Source organism: Corapipo altera, unplaced genomic scaffold (assembly GCF_003945725.1).
Source record: "Corapipo altera isolate COAL_440 unplaced genomic scaffold, ASM394572v1 2, whole genome shotgun sequence".
In the NCBI taxonomy this organism is placed as follows: Eukaryota; Metazoa; Chordata; class Aves; order Passeriformes; family Pipridae; genus Corapipo; species Corapipo altera.
In genome coordinates, this window is record NW_020884890.1 from 3,629,624 (window position 1) to 3,651,900 (window position 22,277).

General features: G+C 34.9%; 1 protein-coding gene across 1 annotated transcript in view; it reads right to left on the bottom strand.

The window, feature by feature from the left end:
- The window catches only part of EYS (eyes shut homolog), an 853,574-nt gene that overhangs the window by 675,161 nt on the left and 156,136 nt on the right, over positions 1-22,277 (bottom strand). Inside the window, exons 8-11 of the mRNA XM_027644956.1 lie at positions 18,465-18,569; positions 18,061-18,200; positions 11,849-12,015; positions 4,162-4,415 (exon numbers count right to left, since the gene is read on the bottom strand). Of these exons, the coding sequence (XP_027500757.1) occupies positions 4,162-4,415; positions 11,849-12,015; positions 18,061-18,200; positions 18,465-18,569 (666 nt within the window). The remainder of the gene's footprint in view (positions 1-4,161; positions 4,416-11,848; positions 12,016-18,060; positions 18,201-18,464; positions 18,570-22,277) is intronic.

Below are 22,277 nucleotides of genomic sequence, written 5' to 3' on the forward strand. Positions count from 1 at the left end.
TATATTTAGAATAAAAATATTTCCGAAATTTAACTGTACATTATATAGATACAAACCCTCAAGAGAAACCAGTGAGGCAACATTGTCTATCTGCTTTGAGTTTTCAATAGCTGCCTTCACATTTTTGTGGGCATCTAAACAGAATAGAGTTTTAATGTAGGATGTATTAGGAAAAATACAGCTTTTTTTCCCCCTGAAAAATTTCGAGATCTTCCTTTAAACTAGAAATAAACACTGGTATTTGTTTAGAAATACCAGTCACCACAAAAGCTGGAATTGTTTGGTGCTGAACATTGATGTATTGAGAGAGTTAACACAAAGATACAGAAGAAAGGACAGACTGGGAATTTTTCTGAAGGTGAGCAGCACTATGTTATGTTTGAAAAACTGAGCCAGAAGTAGGTGATATACAGTCATGACTTAATCAAAAGTTAAAGAAGTTATTTACTCAATTTTTATAATTGTATTGCAAACTTCCAAGTTTGAACATGGGTGAAATTCTCTTATAGGCAGTGGAGAGGGCACCAGGCATATACCAAATGTCTCCATATTAAAGTTTCCATCACAAGTATCATTTACAGTTCGAAAGGAAAGACAGTGGTATATGATGTTACAAAGCATTTGTTTTTATCATGAAACTACCCAAGCCTTGCATTTTTTTATGAACTTGTTTTTTAAAAAAGTCAAATCCGTTACGCTACCTAAGGGGTCCCTAGCTAATAGAATGCAAAGTTTCTGAGGAATGTTGATAGACATCAGATTGATCAATCAATTAGACAAAGTAGACAGATATGAGTTGTCTGTTTAACATTTTGCTTCTGATATAAAAACTGATTCTAATGTTATATCAAAGAGAACACAGGGATTCATTTAATAGCAGGAGAGACATCAAGTCACCTCCCACCTAATAAGTGGGAAGTTATTTACAATATCTATGAATCCTAGTACACAGAGTATGATAGTTCCACAAATACATACAGAGTACTGAGCAACAATAATTTCTATTTTACTCTTTAGCTTATTCAGTATTGCCTTTGCTATTTCATCTGAAAGTTAATTTACTATTTATGAAGAAAAATTAAGTACATCTGGATATGTTAAAATGCTGAATTACAGAGAAACAATATAACAAACACACACATACAAATGAGATAGGAATAAATATTAGGTTTTTAGTATTATGCTGGGATACTAATCACTGATTCATAACATGAAGTTATGACCAAACTTTAAATCTATTTTTTGCTGGAAAATATCCTAGGATCATAAACCATAGGGCATTGAACCATAGAGACTATGAAAATAGAATTTCTAGGGTACTGATAATATTTTTGTAAGTTTAAACAGCCATTTAATTAATTGTTTACAGCTTAAAATCAGAATTTAATATATTCAGTACATGTGGTAATGAGTTACACTTAATGAGCAATATTGTGACATTTCTTTTCTCTCTAAATTTACTTTGGTGGAAATGCTATTATATAATACCTCATTGTGTGAGAAAATAAAGGTTTGTTTTTTTTAAAAAAAGATTTTTTCAGTAATATGTAATTCATCATGGCTGGGCTTCACGAACGAAGATTTGGGAAGGGTTCTACCCACATTTGCTACAAGTGTGCTGGTGGCTAAACAGGTCAATACGAGACAGACAAGTCCTGTTGGAAAAAACACAGTAGAAAGACTCCTTAGGTGGTATCGACAAGACACGATTCTTTCTGCATTGTCTTTTCCCCTCGAGAGTGACCCTGCATGCGTTCTCAAAAGAAGTAGCAGTGTTATAGATAGTATGTCTCCAGACCTCCCGATTGGAGGCCAGAGTAATATGTAATTATATCATTTATGTAAGCAAGTTGTGCCAGGGGAGCTTTAGAGTGGATATCTGGAAAAAATTCTTCAGTAGAAGGGTGTTCAGGTGCTGGAATAGGTTGCCCAGGAAAGTGGTTGAATCGCCACCCCTGGAAACTGTTCAAAAGGTATGTGGATGTGGCACTTGGGGATAATGTTTAGCTGTGAACATGGTGGTGGTATCTTAATATATGGACCCAGTGATCTTAGAGATCTTTTTCAACTTCAATGATTATAAAATTCTATGATGCTATGATTTTTGGGTGCATCCCGTCCGGGTTCATGGACAAACATGTATTCAGTTTACTTAAGTATTTCCTCTCCTGAGTCTCGTCCATCAAGGGTGTGTCTTCCTTGCTTCAGTCTTTTTCTCTGGTTTCAGGTTGTTGGATTATTGAAGGACAGCCTGAAACCAGCACAGACTGAAGCAAAGGTGGCATTCAGTACCCAGACTTCTCCATGTCCAGTCTCATCACGATTCTATCTCATTGAGCAATGGGACTACATTCTCTCTTCTCTTCCCTTTGTCACATACATGCTTACAGAAGCCCTTCTTGGTGTATTTCACATCCTTGTCATACTGAACAGCATTTGGGCTTTGACTTTCCTAAAGTTATTGCTGCATTCTCAGTGTCTCTATTTCCTGCCGGGTTACCTGTCCTTGCTCCTGTCCTCTGTATGTTTCTTTTTTTGTGTTTGAATTTGGCCACGAGTTCCTTGATCATTCCTACAGGCCTCTTGGTATTTTTTGCCTGCTGGTTGAGATGAACTGCTTGTGATCTTAGTAGTCATAGACTTTCTTGGACCCTTCTCTCTGGGGTTTTATCCTACGGGACTCTTTCAAGCAGATCTTATACCCCACTCAAATGTAGAAGATATGTGGGTGGTTGAAGTTCCCCACAAAGTCCAGCAAAGTACAAAATAAGGGTTGAAGTTTCAGCAGCAAAAGGGAAATATATTATGTTAGATTTTGCACAGGTGAGCCAAGTATGTTTTCTTCACTTGTAGTCAGACGTAGTTGTGCTATCTTGCTGGAATTTAAGCCACTTCTGGGACATTCCTTTGTTTTGTTGCACATTTATTAATAAATAAGCATGAACAGGAAATAACACCTTTTAATAAATGTCATTCAAATTACAAAGAAATTATATACTCAAATTGAGGGCAACAAATCTGGCAGTGTATACTTCCATAAATGTGTATATATATATATATATATATATATAAAGGAACATAAATATACTCAAAATTTAAAATATTAATGATAAAATGCTAAAAGCTAGTCAGAATGTATAATGAAAAAATATCAGTAAAGTTATAATTATTTAATAGTTCAGCACTTTGGCAGTGACCCAGAAAGATCCAAATACATGTTGAACATCTCAGTGGTTCAACTGGGACAGAATAAATCTAGTACTACATGCACTGTCTGAATTGGAGCAAAAGCCCTCAGCAGTTTCAAAGAGTAAGCTGTAAATTAATGATTTGTTAGTACAAATGACATTATATATAATATACTATTTATTTTTGTCTTCATTAGTGATAGCATATCATAGATTATCAACAGAGAAGCATTCAGTGCACTAATGACTGTGCTCAATGATACAGACTGAAGGCTGGAAATGCAATACTTCAGTATTGCTGGATACAAAATTATTTTCTGCCTCTCACACATAGTCTGAATATCAGCATTATTAACACAAAGCCAAAAATTAGTACAAAAAGGAATCATGTTATCAGTTTTCTAGGATTCGTCTAATGCAATACAGAAATTTACAGCCCTCTCCTCCTAGAAAAGATGTCTAAGACAGGCAGATGCCCTATCTCCAGCATATAGAAGGGGAGTCACTCAAATATAGCTGTTTATATCCTACACATGCAGACAGATGCTGCTGCTGATCTCATTCCTCCTCATGCTTAGATTTTCCTGTCCTGTACCAAAGCATTTGTTCTTATTAGCCTATATATTACAAAAGCCATGACAGCTAAGACTGCATAACTGTGAAAATAAAATAATACAATTAAAATTTTGTTTTGGAACTTGATCAATTTTTTTTGCCAACAGCAGCAAAGCTAAAGCTCAGAATTGTACGTTTAGTGAAGGGAAGGTCAGTTGAGGAAAAATTAGGAGACACAATCTAAGAATTTCAATGCTACTTCAGTTAAAACTCCTGTAAATCATACAACCATGCAAATATATGCATATTCATATATATATATATATATATCTGTTATTAAACAATTATATAAACATTGCTTTCGTAGAATGGGACATTCACATCTGTAATACAAGGCACTTCAAAAGATAAAACTTACCTTTGAACCCAGCAGTACAACGACAAGAAAAGTGGCCACTTAAATCCATACAAGTAGCTCCATTTTTGCAAGGTGAACTTAAGCATTCATTAATTTCAACTTCACAGAAGGGACCTTCATATCCGGGCACACAATTACAGCTGTAATTATGCAAGTGGTCCTGGCAGAATCCATATTCAGAGCACTGATTTCCAATGCAATGGTCTATATCAAGTTCACAATATGTACCAGTGTAGCCAAGGGGACATATGCACCTGTTATTGAAATGAGAAAACAGGAGAGGAGTGGCGAGGCAAGGTGAGGAGAGATGAGGACAGGGGAAAAGCACCCCCAGAATCACCAGTCTGGAATATAATGGTCCATAATGGCTATAATGTTAACAATATGCTCACTTTGAATCACTCACAAATTAATCACTTTTTGTTTCTATCTTTTTTCTTTACCTTTAGTTAGTCACTAAGTAAATTCATTACACGTGGACTGCTAGCAATAATTAAATGAAGCCAAACAATATGGAAAATCTTATCTATTTACATAGGACAAACTAGTAGCTCTGTAACTTTTAATATTAAGCTTCAAATGAAAATATTAGAATAAAAAACTCTTATAAATATGCGTATTATGCATTTTAATTTTTTTCTGAAAAAATAATTAGTTACTTCCTACAATATCAGTATGAAGAAACAATATTAGATTCTGTTTGCTCTGGACACAAAATCAGCATAAAACTGCTGTATCATTAGCAACAAAAGTCGCAATTGCTATCTAACTGAAAAAAAAAAGCAGCATCTATAGAATTTTATAGAAATTGTTCAGGATTTTTTTCCCCAAATGTTGGATGAGATATAAATTGTTCAAGACTGGAGATGACTTTCTCATGTTTCTCTTTCTGCCTTTTTTTCATTGTAATGTGTGAATGAAAACAAATCTGGACTATTTCATAGCTAACACATATCTCGTAAAATTAGAAAATCCCTTGTACTTGGCAATATATTCTTTGATTGATCCTTTCCTTATCATGTACAGAGGTCTCCTCACACAGGAGGAGATAATTTTACAGTAATCTTACATCTTCTTAGTCCACAGAGATGCTATCTAGATGATGGAAAGAACTAACATGTTAAGGAAGCCTTGATTATGGTAATTTTCTCTATTGATTCATCTGGCAGAAAGAGTATTTTTTCCTTTATTTTTAACAGAAGGGATTGTTCATGTGGTTGTTTGCTTCTGTCCTGGTTTATTATCTCTGCAATTTTTATAGTAGACATATGGAAACTAAATCACTAGCTGTGAGCCCTGGAGTATAGCTAACGGACACCAACTGCTAACGGGCTTTTAGTCCATGGACCGAAAGAGAGCTTGCTTGAAGTAATCCCTCCATATCTCATCTAGAGTGGTCATGACTCTGAGAGACTGAAAAAAAGTTATTAAAATTATCAATGACTCAAAACAATTTGAGGGAGGGGGCTGGACGGGGCAAATCAGGTTCTGTCAAGGTGGAATGGTGCTCTACACTCATGCCCCACCTCCTTGAGAGCCTTTAGTGCAGCTGGCAGCCACTGACACACCTGAAACCACATACCACACCCCCTGGAGCCCCTAACCCAGATCCCAAATGGCTGGCAGACCACAGGAGTCCATAGTAAGTAAAACCCACACCACAAGACCTCCTCATGGTCATGGTCCTATTGTCCTTGGATTTCTAGTAGCTGGTTCTACATCTTCTCCTAATTCCCTTTCCCTTGATTTGGTTAACTTAAGCTTGGATGGGTTGGAATTTGCTAAGACAATGCTTTGTGAATATTTGCTTTAAACTTTTGCCAAGTTCCCTTATTTTCAAAGGTTTGGTAGTAAAAGTGTGTTATTCTGACCTCCTGGAAACATTGTCGTGTTTTTCCCATGCATGGCCCCAAGGTCTGAAAGAACTGAAGTCCTTTTATAAGCTGAAGTCCACTTTAATAAATCCGCTGGGTGTGTTTTGGGACCTTATATCTTTTTGACATAAAACTCTTTTGATGAGCTTGTGAGGTAAGCCTGGGGTCTTCAGCACCGCTGTTTTTACTTTGCAGATCCATTGCTACTGCAGTACCTACTCAAGTTGGTATAGCTGCTGTATTCTCTCTTCCAGCCTAAACTTCTTAACAAAGTAGAAATCTTCCCCTCCTCTTGAGAGCTTCATTTGATTGTGTTTCTCATTTTTTAAAGGAGTGCAGTTCAAAAAAATCTTTTCATACCTTTACTTTACTGTGCACAGGAAGTTGGGAGAAGACACAACTGGGACAGGTGGCCCAAATGGACGAAAGGGATATTCCATATCATACATCGTCCTGCTCAGCATGTAAAACCGGGAGGAAGAAGGAAGAAGTGGGGGACATTTGGAAGGATGGAGTTTGTCTTCCCAAGTAACCATTATGTGTGACAGGGCCCTGCTTTCCTGGAGATTGCCAAACACCTGCCTGCCCATGGGAAGCAGTGAAGTAATTCCTTGTTTTGCTTTGCTTGCGTGTGTGGCTTTTGCTTTGCCTATTAAACTGTCTTAACTCATGATTTTTCTAGCTTTTACCCTTCTGATTCTCTCCTTCAGCCTGCTGGTGGGGGAGTGAGTGAGCAGCTGTGTGGTACTTGGCTGCTGGTGGGGGTTAAATCATGACATTTACAGCTAAATGTAAATTTCAACTTATATAAAATTTCATTATGCGTAAACATTAAAAGTACATGCACTTTAACACTTTTGCCCTTATCAGAGGGCTGACCTGGCTGCGCACTGACCTCAGTGCAGTGGCTCAGCCCTGTAATGGCCTGGGCTGGGTGTCACTGGTTTAACTCCTGTGCTGGAGCCAATGGCTACTGCCTCTCCTGCTCCAGCTTCAGCTCTGGGTGTGGCCTCTCTGGTGTACGTGTAGGACGCTTCCCAGCAGAGACCAGGAGATGCTAATGACACCCCCCCATCCTCTTTCTTAAAGAGGACTAAAATGTCAACCTTACAAACTGGGAGAACGTTGAAAGGATGAGTATGGTCCCAGAGAAAAGCAAGATATGAAAAATTTTGTATTAACATTAATAGGAATAACAGTACTTTCTTAGCTTCACATATGTACTCTTTCACCCATAGCAAAATTTTGAGTGTAACAGATCCTAGGAGGGAAAACAAATACCTCCATGCTTTTGCTACAAACATGGATTTTTGTAGTGGGTAGCAAACACTAGCCACAGTTACGTTATTGTGGATTGCTGTGCTCCCACACATCATGCAGACAATTGTATGTTTCTACTCCACTGCCTAAATCTAGATAATGTTGCACAATAATTTGATATACCTGTAAAATAAACGTTAAATGGAGATGCAGATATGTCAGGCATGGAATTTAGTCTAAGAAGGAACGTTTTACTGAAGTGCTTATGTTTGTGCCATAGCTACAATGTGTTCCTACCAACACTCAGTAGGATATAGTTTTTTATCACCAAAGGTATGGAACAGTAGGTGTGCAGGTAACGAAGTTGGTACTAGTTAACCTAGCCAGCGCAGTTGTCACAGTGTCACCATAGACTTTCTGCACTAAAGATGTAGTGTGATTTGTGTGGTATTGAATAAATAACTGTGTACATCAGGCAGATCTTTAAAATGACTGAAAAAAGCCAAAGACCAGACTGAAGATCCGGCTTTGCAAACCTGTTCTAGGAGATGACCCAGATATTTTCTCTATCTATATAGAAGGCATATAGGAGCACTGAAGCCTGACATTAGCAAAGATTTCCCAGAGTCCCTCTACTTAGTTTTGTAAATATTTATTATTTAGTATTTATTGTTATTATCTAAATATATTTATTATTATTAGTCCAAGCAGATTAACTGCACTTACTCGGTATTAATTATTTTACTTTCCAATTGAAATGTGAACTGCACACATATTCATAAATAGACAAAAAGGTTATTTAGTTTCACTTCTAATTTTTATATGTATCTGTATTCTCTGCAGAAAAGCTGTTGTATAACTTATTGCAGAGATATTCCCTAAGAAATTGCGACATATATTCACCTACCTTCTGGAGCTATAGCAAAGGGAAGAAGAGTATTTCTCCTCTTTTTCTAGTGGAAGAAGCTTATTATTGCTACAGAAAACAGTGTATACCACAGTACTAAGTTTATATGACACTGCCAACTAGGTCCTGCAGTCAAATTGCATGTATCATATATGATGAATAAAGCTGAAAAGAGAAAATGAGATACAGAAAGTAATCTAATCAAACATCTCATTCATTCAGCTGGAGGAAACTGGAAAAAGTCAAAGACGAATAAAATAATAAAAGCTTTAAATTTTGTGATATTCAGAAGTTATCTAAATTATGTTTACTTTCACAATCTTACTGGCATCATGCAAATAAATGTTTCATATTCTAAAGCATTTTACTCTATAATGTGCCACTTTACTCTTTCCTACTGAGATTAATTCAACTTTGAATTGTATGCGCTGATATTTATATACTGAATACTGAAGAATGAGTTGGCAATTCAAGTTTTACCAAATCTAATTCCTTAATGTTAAGTTTTCCAGCATAAAAAGTCATGAAATGCTGATCTCAGAGTTGTAGCTATTGACTAAAATACATTTTTAAAATATATTAGTTAATCATGACCTTTTAGACAGTGATAAATCCTCCAATACAGCTGTTAGATTAACACAAGTCTTAATCTAACAGTCCTCAGTCCTTCTTTCTGGGCTTTGCTGGGATTATAAGTGTAGGACTTCATCTGAACAGACTGGACTGAAGAAACAAGAAACAGGACATGTAATGGAAACTACCCAGAGTTTTAAATTCTGTGTTTTCCCTTTGTGGCTCCTTTTCACTACATAAACTACAGTAAAATATCTATTATTATTATCTTATTTCAGTTAGCATCTTAGTTGTCCAAAATGTAATGCTGACAAGGGATAAATGTACAGGGGTGAAGAAAACAGAGTAATAAATCCCCCCTTGGATTTCAAAACAGGAGGATATGCTCCCTGAAGATTTCTTTCACTTTAAGTATTCATTAAATGCTCGTCATTGAGCCATATTAACTCGGTTCTCTCTTTCTTCTCCTACACAGAAAGTAATGAAACATACAGGTTTTTTCAAAAGTAAAATCTAAATTTTTTCATTTTAATGTAGCATCACTGTCTATTTACTGAAGTAAAGAATCTTATTTATCTTATTTTTTTTTTCAGGTATATATGACCAAAGGTCAAGCGATTCCTTTGCTATGTGGATGCAATTAGCCTATTTCATGGTATGTACCAGCTACACCATCAAACCAGTGGCAAAAGCAGTAATTCTTTGGAGAAGTTATCATTTTAAATACATGCTGATTAACTTACTTTGTGATATCTCAAACAGCACAGACTCAGCAGGAAGTGCAACAATTCATTAGAATTAATTAGAGGTTTTGTGCTTCTGAGATCGAGGCCACCTTATTTGAAAGAGAAGTCTCACTAAACCAAAGGAGTAAAATTCCAAAGACTTCTTACTGTGATTATATGGCTCTTAATATATAGCCTTAATGAGAATTACAGACTATCATAGTTTTAAAGTCCCCCTCCTTCAGTCAGAGTAATTCCTCCTCCTGAACTCTAAGGAATTTCTCTGTAAATGTATGTATAGAAATGCACATATATATATATAAATATATATATATATACACGTATGTGACACTACTGTCTGGAAGAGTAATTTCAAAATGGTATGAGAGAAAGAATATGCCAAGATAAGGACACAGAAAGTTAGAAAAATTACTTTCAAATGCGAAACCTGACCACCTGCAAAATGTGAGACCTTAAAAGAGGGGAATGTTCTTGAAACTAAGCTGGATATTTTCCATGCTTTCCTCATGTTAGCATTACTATATTAAGGTACCACTCGAACAATACATTATGACTGAAGTTTAATAATTAGTTTTGAATTTAACATTTCTTAACTATGAGAAAGATCTAGAATCCTACACTAATTTTATGTTAATAAAAAACTAATACATAACATTTTGGCATACCTCTATCTTCTGCACTTATTAAGTAAGTTAGGTTTTGAATTACTGTAATAATTTTAAAAATGGATCTCTGTTGAGTTCTTATTGGTACTTACAATCTAATTCTCTATATATTCTACTGACAGTTTTCTTACTTCTTTCTGAAAATACTTTGCATCAAATACAGCTCTTATTTACGAAAAATTATACCATTTTAGGATAGAAATGCGAATTGCAAGTCTTTAAAAAAGGATAGATGACTACAGTAGTTATGTTCAGCATTTCCTCTTGTATTCTTTTGGTTTTAATGGTGTATTGCAAAGGTGAAATTATTGTTGTTTCACTTGCTAACAATAACTTGGGAAATACCATCTTTTTTAAGGTAAGCATAGTTTAGTCCTCTAAAAACATGGTTCACTGCAACTAGGAAATGACCATGCTCTTTCATCAAAGCAGGTATTATACATGCTTTATCTTGACAAAATAACCAATTGTGTTCTTGTGGGGTCAGGTACTCCACTAACAAAACTGACCATCTAGGATTCGGATCTTAATGGTATGTGTTCTTGTTCCTTAGATAAAATGACTGAACTGTCAAATGATTTGTCTTTCAAAGACTAAGAAAGTAAGAAGCAAGTGTTTTCTGTTGGTAAACTGAGTCTGGGTTAACAAGCTAAAATCAAAATTTCTTTTTTACCAAAATCTTCAGACCTACTAATTTCTCAGTAAATGTTGGTGGATTTTGTAAGGTAAACATGGCTTTGTACTTCTGTCAGAATTATTTTCCTGATATAGAATGGAAAAACACAGATTTATCAGCCAAATAAAGAATACGGTCCAGTTATTTGATACAGGAGTTGTTTACAAGCTGGGAAAAAGGAAGGATTCTGTGACAAAAATTCATTTTAACACTGCTACACTGAGAATCATATACTAATCTGTGTTTTTGTGCTTATTTGGTGATTTCAGTTATTTTTACAGGAGTTACTATAAAAATAGCGGTGGAGTGGAAGAAATTTTTAATTGTTTTTATTTTAATGTTGTGCACTATTGCAATCTTTCCTAGATAGAAATTCTAAAGCATATTAATTACAGTGCTTCTGAGTCTAGGACACAAAATACATTCACACATATTATGGAGTGATTTTCATTATCCTAAACTTTTTAGAGGAAATATAAATAATTCAAGTCTGACAAGAACAACTGAACTCTGCTTATTGAAGAAAACATTTTCCATTTATTTTTTCACTATACTTTGTAAAATCTCATTTTCAAATATCTACAGCATATTACAGCTCACTAAGGAAAACATATAATTTATGGTTTTGTCAATACCTAAAATGATAATAAATGATAATTCAAATTTTAATAAGAAAAGTCACTGTATGTCCCAGTCCAGGCTCATAAAGTGTTTACCATTTACTAAAATAGATTATTTGTTTATCTGAGATTTTGCATAGTTGGTTTAACTGTCACCAGCAAAGAGGAATATCTGTGAGTCCTTCCTGTGCAACACTTCGTGCTACACAGTGTTACTGAAGGCACACCCTTATTGAAAGCTAGTATTATGGTATTTTATAATATGAAAATAATATTACTGCATTAGCAACTCCTTTTGTAATTCTTTTGAAAGGAAAAATATTTTTATATGGCATAAACTTCTTTATGAAGGCATCACGTTAGTACCTGTATTTATTAATTCCATCTTCACATGTGGCTCCATGTTGGCACTGGTTTACCTCACACTCATTAATGTTCTCTAGGCATGTTTTTCCTGTCCATCCAAGAACACAGACACAGTGAGGTCTCTGGTTTTCTTCATCGTAGAAGCAACTACCTCCATTTGCACATACCTGAAGATGAAAATTACAAACACATTTCATGGCCAGGTTTTGATATTGAGAGGGTTATAGAGGTGGTTTCTCTGAGAAGCTGCCAGAAGCTTTCCCCATGTGTGACAGAGACAATGCCAGCTGGCTCCAGGATGGACCTGCTGCTGGGCAAGGTTGAGCCCATCAGTGACAGTGGTAGTGCCTCTGTGATAACATATTTAAGAAGGAAAAAAAGTTATTGCACAAGTGTAATTGCAGCCAAAGAGAGCAGTGAGAATAGGTGAGAAATACAACTATGCAGACATCATGGTCAGGGAAGAAGGAGGGGGAAGAGGTGCTTCAGGTGCCAGAGTTGAGTTTCCCCTGCAGCCCGTGGTGAAGGCCATAGTGGATCAGCCTGTCCCTCTGGAGACTATGGAGGTCCACGGTGGAGCAGAGATCCATCTGCAGCCTGTGGAAGAGACCCATGTCTGATCAGGTAGATGCCCAAAAGAAGGCTGTAAGCCTGTGGGACATAGTAGGTTGAGTAGCTGGAATAGGTTTACTGGTAGGACTTTTAACCTCGTGGGAGAACCACACTGGAGCAGTCTGTTCCTGAAGGATTGCACGCTGTGGAAGGGACATACACTGGAGCAGTTCAGGAGGAACTGCAGCCCGTGGGAAGGACTCACAATGGAGAAGTTTGTGGAAGACTTCCATGGGAAGGACCCCACCTTGGACCAGGGGAAGGACTTCTCTCCCAGAGGAGAGTGGCAGAAACAACATGTGACGAACTGACTGTAACCTCTATTACAAATATCCCTGCACTGCTGTGGGGGAGAGGTGGTAGAAACTTAAACCCGGTCTATTGGATCTGACTGAGATGGAGTTCATTTCCCCCATAACAACCCTCAAATCTGTGTTTTGCATTGGTATCTAGAAAGATGTTGATAACGCATCAGTGTTTTGGCTACTGCTGAGCAGAGCTGGCACAGTGTCATCACTATCTCTCAACATTCCCCACCACCCCACCCAGAGACTGGGGGTGGGTAAGGTCCTGGGAGGGGACCCAACTAGGACAGCTGACCCAAATTAACCAAAGGGATATGCCATACTATTTGATGTCAGCTCAGATATAAAAGCTAAGGAACGGAGGGAGAAGTGGGAACATTTGTTATTTACAATGTTTGCCTTCTGGAGCAACTGCTATGTGTGTTGAAGCCCTGCTTCCTGGGAAATGGCAGAACATTGCTTGCTGATGGGAAGTAGAAAATAAGCCTATTTTTTTTCCCTTTGCTTGTATGAGCACAGACCTCCACTTTTGCTTTGGTAAACTGCCTTATCTCAGCCTACAATGACGTGGAGTTGTTCTACATCTTATTTTCTCTCCCATGTCCTGCTGGGAAGGAAAGTGATAGAGTGGCTCTTTTCCAAAGAGTTTAATTGAATAAGCAGTTGGTAATAAATATGGTTATTTAATCTTTTTATGTTGTAATATTGAAAAAACACATCTCCAAGAAACTAAAACACTAAATGTTATTAAACCAATGTATCAGTTTATCATTTAGTCGGAAAGATGTATTTATTATTTAATTTTAACAGTATCACTTTCATAACTGCCTTTAAAATCTACCTGTTTCAGGATGGATGATAGTGAACTAGCCTGTTATTTTTCCATTGAAAAAGTAGAGCAATTGTTCCTGTCCTTAAAATCTGTATAAAACTTCACTAAATTTGTGGCTATTAGGAAAAAAAAGACTGAATTTTTTTTTCGTGTTAATTATAATGCTGATTCACAATCTATCTTTCTTTTCAATCTGCAGATTGAGAGATTGGTAAACTTAAGACTGGAACAGCCTTTTTCCATTTTGTTTTTAATTGCTAATATTACTTACTAAACTAGTAAGTAACCTGTATTCTTCAAAAACTACAGAAAGTTTTGAGTCTGAATGAATGCTCCTTCCCTCATTTTAGTTTTAGGTTCCCTTTTTATTTCCATGAAAATTTTGTCAATGTGAAGATGGATAACAACATTTTCATTTCAAAGCACTTAAGAACCCTCCTTATAACCAATTGGTTTCTAAAGAAAATTGTATCTAGAAGATGAGCTAATCCAGTAGTACTTCAGTTTGATTGAATCTGAATCTCTTTATAATGTCATTAAGATTTGTAATAATAACAGTTCTTGACAGAAATATTATAATATTCATTTGCCTTTTATTAAGTTTTAAATTGTCCTTAAAATGAAAAGATTTTTGTTATGCTCTCAGTACTGAATTTTGCACTTACCTTGGGATTCTTATTCAATATGGCAACTTCTTGAAGAAAAGCACAGCTCAACATAAATGCAAAAACTACTTTTATGTGTATGGTTTGGGAAATGTTTTCTTCCTTTTTGTTTCATTTTTATGTGTTTTCTAATTTTTTTATTTAAACATTTTTGTTGGATTTTGTCCTAAGGCTTACTATTTTCTCAAAGCTCAAATAGGTCAAAAGGTAAAATAAGCTTATACTCAAGAAAACCATCTAGAAAAAACTTAGACAATTAAGACAAATATTTCAATATCACCACATTATATTTGTTATATTCTTATGTTGTTTTTATACTCTGAAGAAAGGTGTTACCCTTTAAGATGCTAGTGCAATCTAAAACACTTTTAAATTGCAATGAAAGCTATGGAATGTATTTTTAGCATCAAATCTAGTTAGTAGTTTTTTCTATCAGATAGAGAATTAATTTTAGAGCAGAGATAAATATCAATTCAAATTTTGAAAACTCTGAGTTAGTATCTTTAAGGATTTAATAAGAAATAAAGGCTAAATATATTTATTAATCTATTACTAAAGTCAAACTGAATACCTCTGCATTGTGGTTTTCTAAGCTTCAAACTTGCACTGTGTTTTCTAAAGTGACTACAAAGACTTTTTTTGTTTCTTCTTTGTACAAGAAATACTTTTGAGTGGAAATAAATAGACATGGAGTTATGGAAAGAGCAGCATCCTCCCATCAATTGACTTTTTCCCCAAGTAAATCTTCCTAATAGTTATGATTAATACAAATTTTATGATTCAACAGACCATAAACAGGTCTGTTCTGGTCAGTCTACTCTGGTCAGTCTGACCATCATTCTTCTGTCTATGGCAAGTACTTTAAAACAAATCTTCCTCATTATATAGTCTTGATAAACTGTAAGAATCACTTCCTTCTAATATCAATCAGGAGATGTTGTTAGAGATAGGAAAGATAATTAGTCCATACATGGTTATTTTATTCTTCTCCTATCTCCATTTTACAGGAAGTGAATGATATGTCTGTTTCTCCTCTAAATATCATCTGTTGTCCACTGATTGAGATAAGACTGTCGTTTCTTGAACACCTCCAGGGATGTTGACTCTACCACTTCCCTGGACAGTCTATTCCAATGTTTAACAACCCTTTCCAGAAAGAAATTCCTTCTGATGTTCAACCTGAACTTCCCCTGGCACCCCTTGACATATCTAAGGGTATGTCCTCTTGTCCTATCACTTGTTGCCTGGGAGAAGAAGCTGACCCCCACCTGGCTACAGCCTCCTTTCAGAGAGCTGCATATAGTGATAAGGTCTCCCCTGAAACTCTTTTTCTCCAGGCTAAACAAACACAGCTCCCTCAGCTGATCCCTATAGGGCTTACTCTCTAGACCCTTCATCAGCTCCGTTACCTTTCTCTGGACACACTCCAGCACCTCAATGTCTTTCTTGAAGAGTGGTCCAGAACATCTTAGAATGCTTCCATATCTGTGACTGTTTGAATCACAGGTGGACTTTTAAAGTGTATAGTCTATCTGTGGTGAAGTTCCTCTCACTGGAGGTTTTCAAGATAAGACTGATAATCTCACTCATTTTTCCATGAGAGGTTGGACTTTTAGATTCCTTCCAACCTGGGCTGTTCTGTCATTCTATAATTCTATTAGCTAGGTCTAGCATGTTGCACTCCAACTGTTTGTTATTACGAGTGCTCTTATCAGTTCTCTATGAGCTCCTGTTAAAAAAAATTACTGGAATCTGTAGTATACATCTTATATTCAAATAGGACAAGTATATTTTCTTTATTCCTTTTCATGGCTACCTGAGCACATTACAGAAGAAAAGGTATTATAATACAAAGTGGCTAAATTTCATCTTGCGGGATGTAATTAATTTAAAGAGAACAACGTTTTGATTTATTTAGAAATTCTTCACAATTCTCGGTGCAGGGCAGGCAGGCTGTATCCTGATTACGAAGTTAAGATCAGATTTTGAAGTTTAATAGAAGATATCCCCTGTCTTAAGGTATTTATGTTTTTTTTTTTATTTTTTAAAATAGATTATAATTAAAATAATATTAAAAACAACTGTAATATATTAAATGTTGTGCTGGGAAAGAAAAACCCAAACTCCAATGCATTATATATTTATACATAGATAAAAGAGACCCAATTAATGAAATTTATTTTTTGTTCATTAAGAAAATATTAAAAACAGTGGCATTCTTTTAAGTCTGTTGTGCTGAATACGCAGAGGTTAAACAGTTCAGCATATCTAAGATATCACTGGAAATGGAAAAGAAATGAAAGGATGCAAAATATATACTTACTTTCCAGCCACAAAAAATAAATTAAGAATTAAATGCTGGATAATTCAATTCATTGAATAATAGAAATGTTTAATTTCAAATGATTGCTTCAGAAATGCTTAAAGAAAGTATAAAAATATTTATTTGTTTGAATATGGCCTTTATTTTTTCCAATAAGCAAATGATACTACTTTAATGATCTGTAAGCTATGAAAACAAGTAAAACTCAAGTATATAATTCCATAATTTTAGTTTCTATTCCCTTTTGTATTGGAAAATCTACTAATTATTCACATTATGCCCAAATTAAACATCTCATACAGTGAGTGTATATTGTTATATATAAAAAGTTACTTTTTTTCCCACATGACATTTATGATAGTCTATGAAATGTTTGTATGAATAAATTAACTATGTCTGAGGGCTTTTAAGCAAATACTACAGTAAAATGTTTTACTAGCTCCCATCAGCATCCTTGGCACACCATCACTTTCCATACTAACTACCCATAATGATTATTGCATCATTATGATGCTGTGCCATGTACAATATATTTGCACTCAGTATGACACTCTAAATCATGAAAATGTTTAAATTTATCAGATGCTGAACAATTAAAGTATAAACCTTTGAACCAATGGGTATTTCAGTGTTATATTTCATATTCAGTTATAAGTGTGTACCTACGGACTTCAAGGTGACATAAATATTGATTGTTCTTTGTAAATACATTGCCTACTCTGCATAGTATATTTTTATGGTGCATATACTTCAATAAAATAATTGATAAAGCCTTTAAAACACTCATTATCATGTTTGTGTAGCTGTTTGAAAAGGCTATATGGTATTGTGTACATAGCTTTTAAAACAACTGTCATAATAAAAAATGCAACAGTATTTCAGTTTAACCCATATCAAAGTCTCATAAACTCAAGGATCTGGGCCTGTACTGTAAGTGTTGAAAAGTAACTGAAAAGGACAATTTTGATTTTTTTTTTCTAACTGCATTTCATCTCTCATTGAAGTGCAATTAGTCTAGCTTTTCTGTTTTCAATTATGGTCTTTATTTTTGATTTTAATGGAAATAAAACTTTTGTTGCTCTTTCTGAGCATTGCTGTACCATCAGCCTTCTCTCTAGTAACTTTTAAACACATCAAACATTGCAAAGAAATTTCGCCTAAAGTTCCTGCCAGTTTCATATCATAACAGCAGCAAGTAGGGGACAGAAGAGACATCAGTGAGTAAACCTATAAAGAACAAGAAAGGCAAAGCTCAGACATCAAACGTTTTGTTGGACAGTGACCAGACTAGTCACAACTTGCACTTTTAGATGCACAGTTTACACAGGAAAAAGGAATATTAGCATGACAGTATATCAAGAATGAGTACCGTGTTTAGAAAACCATGGGAAGTGAGGCTTCATCAGCTCACTGCTCTTAGAATAACTTGTTTGATTTCCCAAAAACTCGGAGGGGAATGTATCACTTTATCCTACCTCTGTGTTTCCAATACATGGTGATAAACATGTGTAATTAAATCCATGAGATTTATCCATACACAGTGCTCCTGGGGCACAGCTTATATTGTTGAAAAGGCAGGCATCAATATCGAGTTCACATCTTTCACCTTCAAAACCTGCACCACAAAGAGAATGTTTAATCACACTTCATTCAGTATATTGACATTATGTCTGTTCAGGGTGTTAGCAGTTAACACCACTCCACTAGAGTAATTTGGCAGTTTTATTTCCTAAACAAAAAGTGTAATTCTTCATAAAAATGTTCACTGTATTCATTGAGATACATTGCCACTTTTATGTTGGTATTTCTTAAACATAAATATTTGGATGACATTTTATTTCTTCTGTTTAGAAAATATAATAAATTTCCAATGACTCACCTACAGGGCAAGTGCACTGAAAATGATCTTCGTAGGCAATACATGTTCCTCCATTTTCACATGAATTGGAATCACATTTATCAATTTGCACCTCGCAGAATTCTCCTGAGATTGAAAAAAAAGTCCTAAAAAAGTTAATAATTAATATCACACTCTTAAAGAAATATCATAAGTCATATTAGTCCTATCAATAGAATAACTTGTTTTAAATAAGTTCTCTGGAATATTGCTTAGAATTTAAAGATCTTCTGTAAGGTTTCAGACTCTTTTCTCTCCATTTATATATATATGTAAATAAATCTCAATGTCTTAAAAAGGAGATCAAAAAAATACTTTTCAGCATTTAAAACAATTTTAGAATGCATCCAAATGGGGATACAGAGCTGAAGAGGGTGGATTTTCACTGGAAATAATTAACTGAAATGGAGGTAATACCTTTGTATTTTTCTGCTTTTTCCTGCTGCATGAGTCAAACCTGATCTCTACTCAAGACTTTTGAATCTACCATGTGTAGAGGGCTGGCTAGCAAGACAGGGACATATGAATATAGCTAAAGCTATGGATGAGCTGTTAGAGTATAGAACACGGCCTGTCTAGGCCCGTGAGAAGATCTGGGATAGCAAGGCCATGGCAAGGCTACAGTGTTTTTGTGCCTGCTAGTTGGCTGGTAAACAGGACATTGTGATTAGCAAAACAAAAGCAACTAAGAGCCACCTGTGTCAACAAAAGAAGGGAGTAAAAGTGAAATCAACATTTAAGCAAGAACCAATAATGAGTTTAGCTTTTGCAATATGTATGAGTTAATTATAAAGTGTATATTAAACTGTTAGCAGTGATCAATAAACAAAGTTTGCTGATTCTCATATTGAGCGTCCCTCTCTTCCCTCCTCGCGACAACCATGTACATATTTCATATTTAATTATGTCTTTTCTGAGCTCTGTTTTGGTTAGTCCACATTTATCTGAGGTAACTTTTAGCGCCATTCCACTGAGCAATTATTTGCTTACTTAGCTGAAAGCTGCTTTTAGATCAGCAGGCAGAAATAACTGAACTTGTAACTGAACAGTTCTAAAAAAAATGTACTGAAGAGAAATATATCTCTGGAAATGTGATACCAATCAATAAAGAAGACCATCAGCTTTACCATTACTTTTGGAGAACAAGTAGATTTGACAAAACCAAAACACCTTAACTTTCTCTTATTTTTGGTACTGAAAACAATTTAATGAATTCTCTCTACTGAGGAGGTTTTTGTTTGTTTGTTTGTTTTATTCTATTTTATTTTTTTGTTATTGGTGTGCTATTGTTTATTTCTCCCTGATTTTAATTTTATTTTTAATTTACTATTTCTATAGTAGGAGTTCAGCATTTTACTTTTTTTTTTTTTTTTCCAATTTTAGAAAATATAAAGAATAGAGAAATGAAAAGTGAAACAATCTTCACTTCTGAGAAAACTAGAAGGAGGTGCAGGAGTTTTGAGATGTTTCAAGGAGGAAAACTTCAGAAAATATAGTAACTGTAGATTACTGACTTTTTACTGCCAACTTGTGTTACTTCACTCCATGGTTTAATCAGAAAACATGGAAAAGCTCCACAGAAAAACATTCAGGAGGAATGTACAAGAAATTTGGATAATTTCTTAAATCAGACAATGTGTTTTATAAAATATTGAGTCAGGAGTTAGCATTTTATTTGAAATTCTTCCTATGTCAAAAGAAAAAGGAAATATTTCACTTCTCATAATGAAATTGTTTTAAAATTTTTAATCAGCTCTCCTTTTGATCTAAAGCTAGGGACATCAGGAGAACATACATTGATAGTATAAAATTTGGTAAGAAAATGTCTCTTCTTCAGCAAAGTATTTTTGCCAGTTTTATTCATTTTAGTCCATTCCTGATATAAACCACTTAAGCTTTCAGTAACACATATTTTATCTTTTAATATGACAAACTAAGACCTAAGGGTTGCCTTTTATGGACTTCTATAAATGTAAACAGGAATATGCTGTGATTTGTTCGACAGAAATTTCTATTTTGGGCCAACAGGTGCTGAACCACACGAGCAATCTCATGTATTTACAGAGAGGTTGACCAGCATGCTACAGAGATTTCCAATGTTTAATTCATCCTTTTACCCTTCAGTCAAAAATATCCCACTAATAAAATATCTCAAATTTTCAAGAACCAAAAGTATACTTTACTGTAATTTATACAGTTTACTCAGTTAAAATTTGTTAAAGTATATTACTATAGTAAAATGTAAATAATAGAGAAAATAGGAAAATAGAAAACTATATACTTTTTGCTGTTTATTATTATCATAATATGCAATAATACACAGGAAATAATGGGCAACTTGCCTTTAAATTTATAAGACTTTCATTTGCTCTGTTTGTATTGACACTAATGGTAACTTAAAGTATGTGTTTCTCAGGGGAGATTCCGTCATGATTAATACTTTTAGAAAGCCACTTTCTGTAATACTGGTTGGCAAAAAGGCATGCTAAAACATAAATAGGTATTTTGATTACAGAATCAACTGAATGTATTGAGGAAGTTTCTGTTTCCTAGGAAATTGTTAAGTTTATTTTTTTTTTTTTTTTCTTCTTTCTTAATGAGGTCTGGAAGGTAAAATTGGGAGGAAAAAAAGACTGGGAATAAACTTTGACTCAATACGTATTTTGGATCCATTTTACCATGTTTATGCATGAGGATGGAATTGTTTTGTCCAAGAAAGCCTTATGAATAAATATTAGTGCAATCAAACAGGCTTTAAGAATTACTTTGTTATAAATCTGAAATTCTTACAAACTTTATGACTTTTGCCTGCCACAATGAGGTCAAAAAAATCTAGTAACTCCAAACTGTTATAAAATTTATTGGAATCTGAATACTGCTGAGAAATGCATCATTTATGGTATTAAAATCTGATTAAGTGATAAATGGATATCAGGAGAGATCTCCACAGTTATCCACTCAGCTTTTAATGCCTAATTATCACTTCATAGTGGGTAAGGGTTGAGTAATTGAGAAATGCAGTACTTAGAGAACTCAAACAAGATTTTTGTGCACAATTAAACTTGTTATTCTTCTATCAGGAACAAGGTCAGCAAGCACAAGGAACAAAGATTAAAAATAAATTATGTAACATTAAAGGGAGGGGAAATTATAGGATTTTACGATTGTACTGTTTGTTTTTATAAATGACCCTATGTATTTTATACCTAAGCATGCGTTCTTAGAAGTCAAATTGCTTAATTGTTTTCTTTGTCTTTCCTTTTACTACCAATATACTTAGAGGAAACTTTCTTGTCCTCCCTGATTATTGCTATTTTAATATCAGCTTAGCTTTGGCTTTTCTAACTTCATCCATGCACACACAAGTAGTGTCTCTATGTTTCTCTCAGGCAGCTTCCAACTTCTACTTTCTATGTACCATGGAATGAGACATTTAACTACATTAGCACACTAAACTTGAAAGAATATACCTGGCTTCTTATCTGTGTTTGTGAGCTTGGAATCCATGATGCACTAAAGCAACTACATAGCTATGAAGTTGGTACCAGACAGCTAAAAACCAGATAAATTAGAATACTGTCCCAGTTTAAACAGACTGGAGTGTTTTGCTAGGGAGGATGAGTTAGGAGGTAGACCAAACTCTTCTCTCTCAGCAACTATAAGTCCAAAATTAAGAGGCTCCAATCGAGGAAGTGTGGGAATAGGAAGAAATAACAACCCTTTATTAAAGTATATATGTATATTGGCAAAACCAGTAACTGCACGCAAAAACAACTAAGCAATAATCCTGTACCC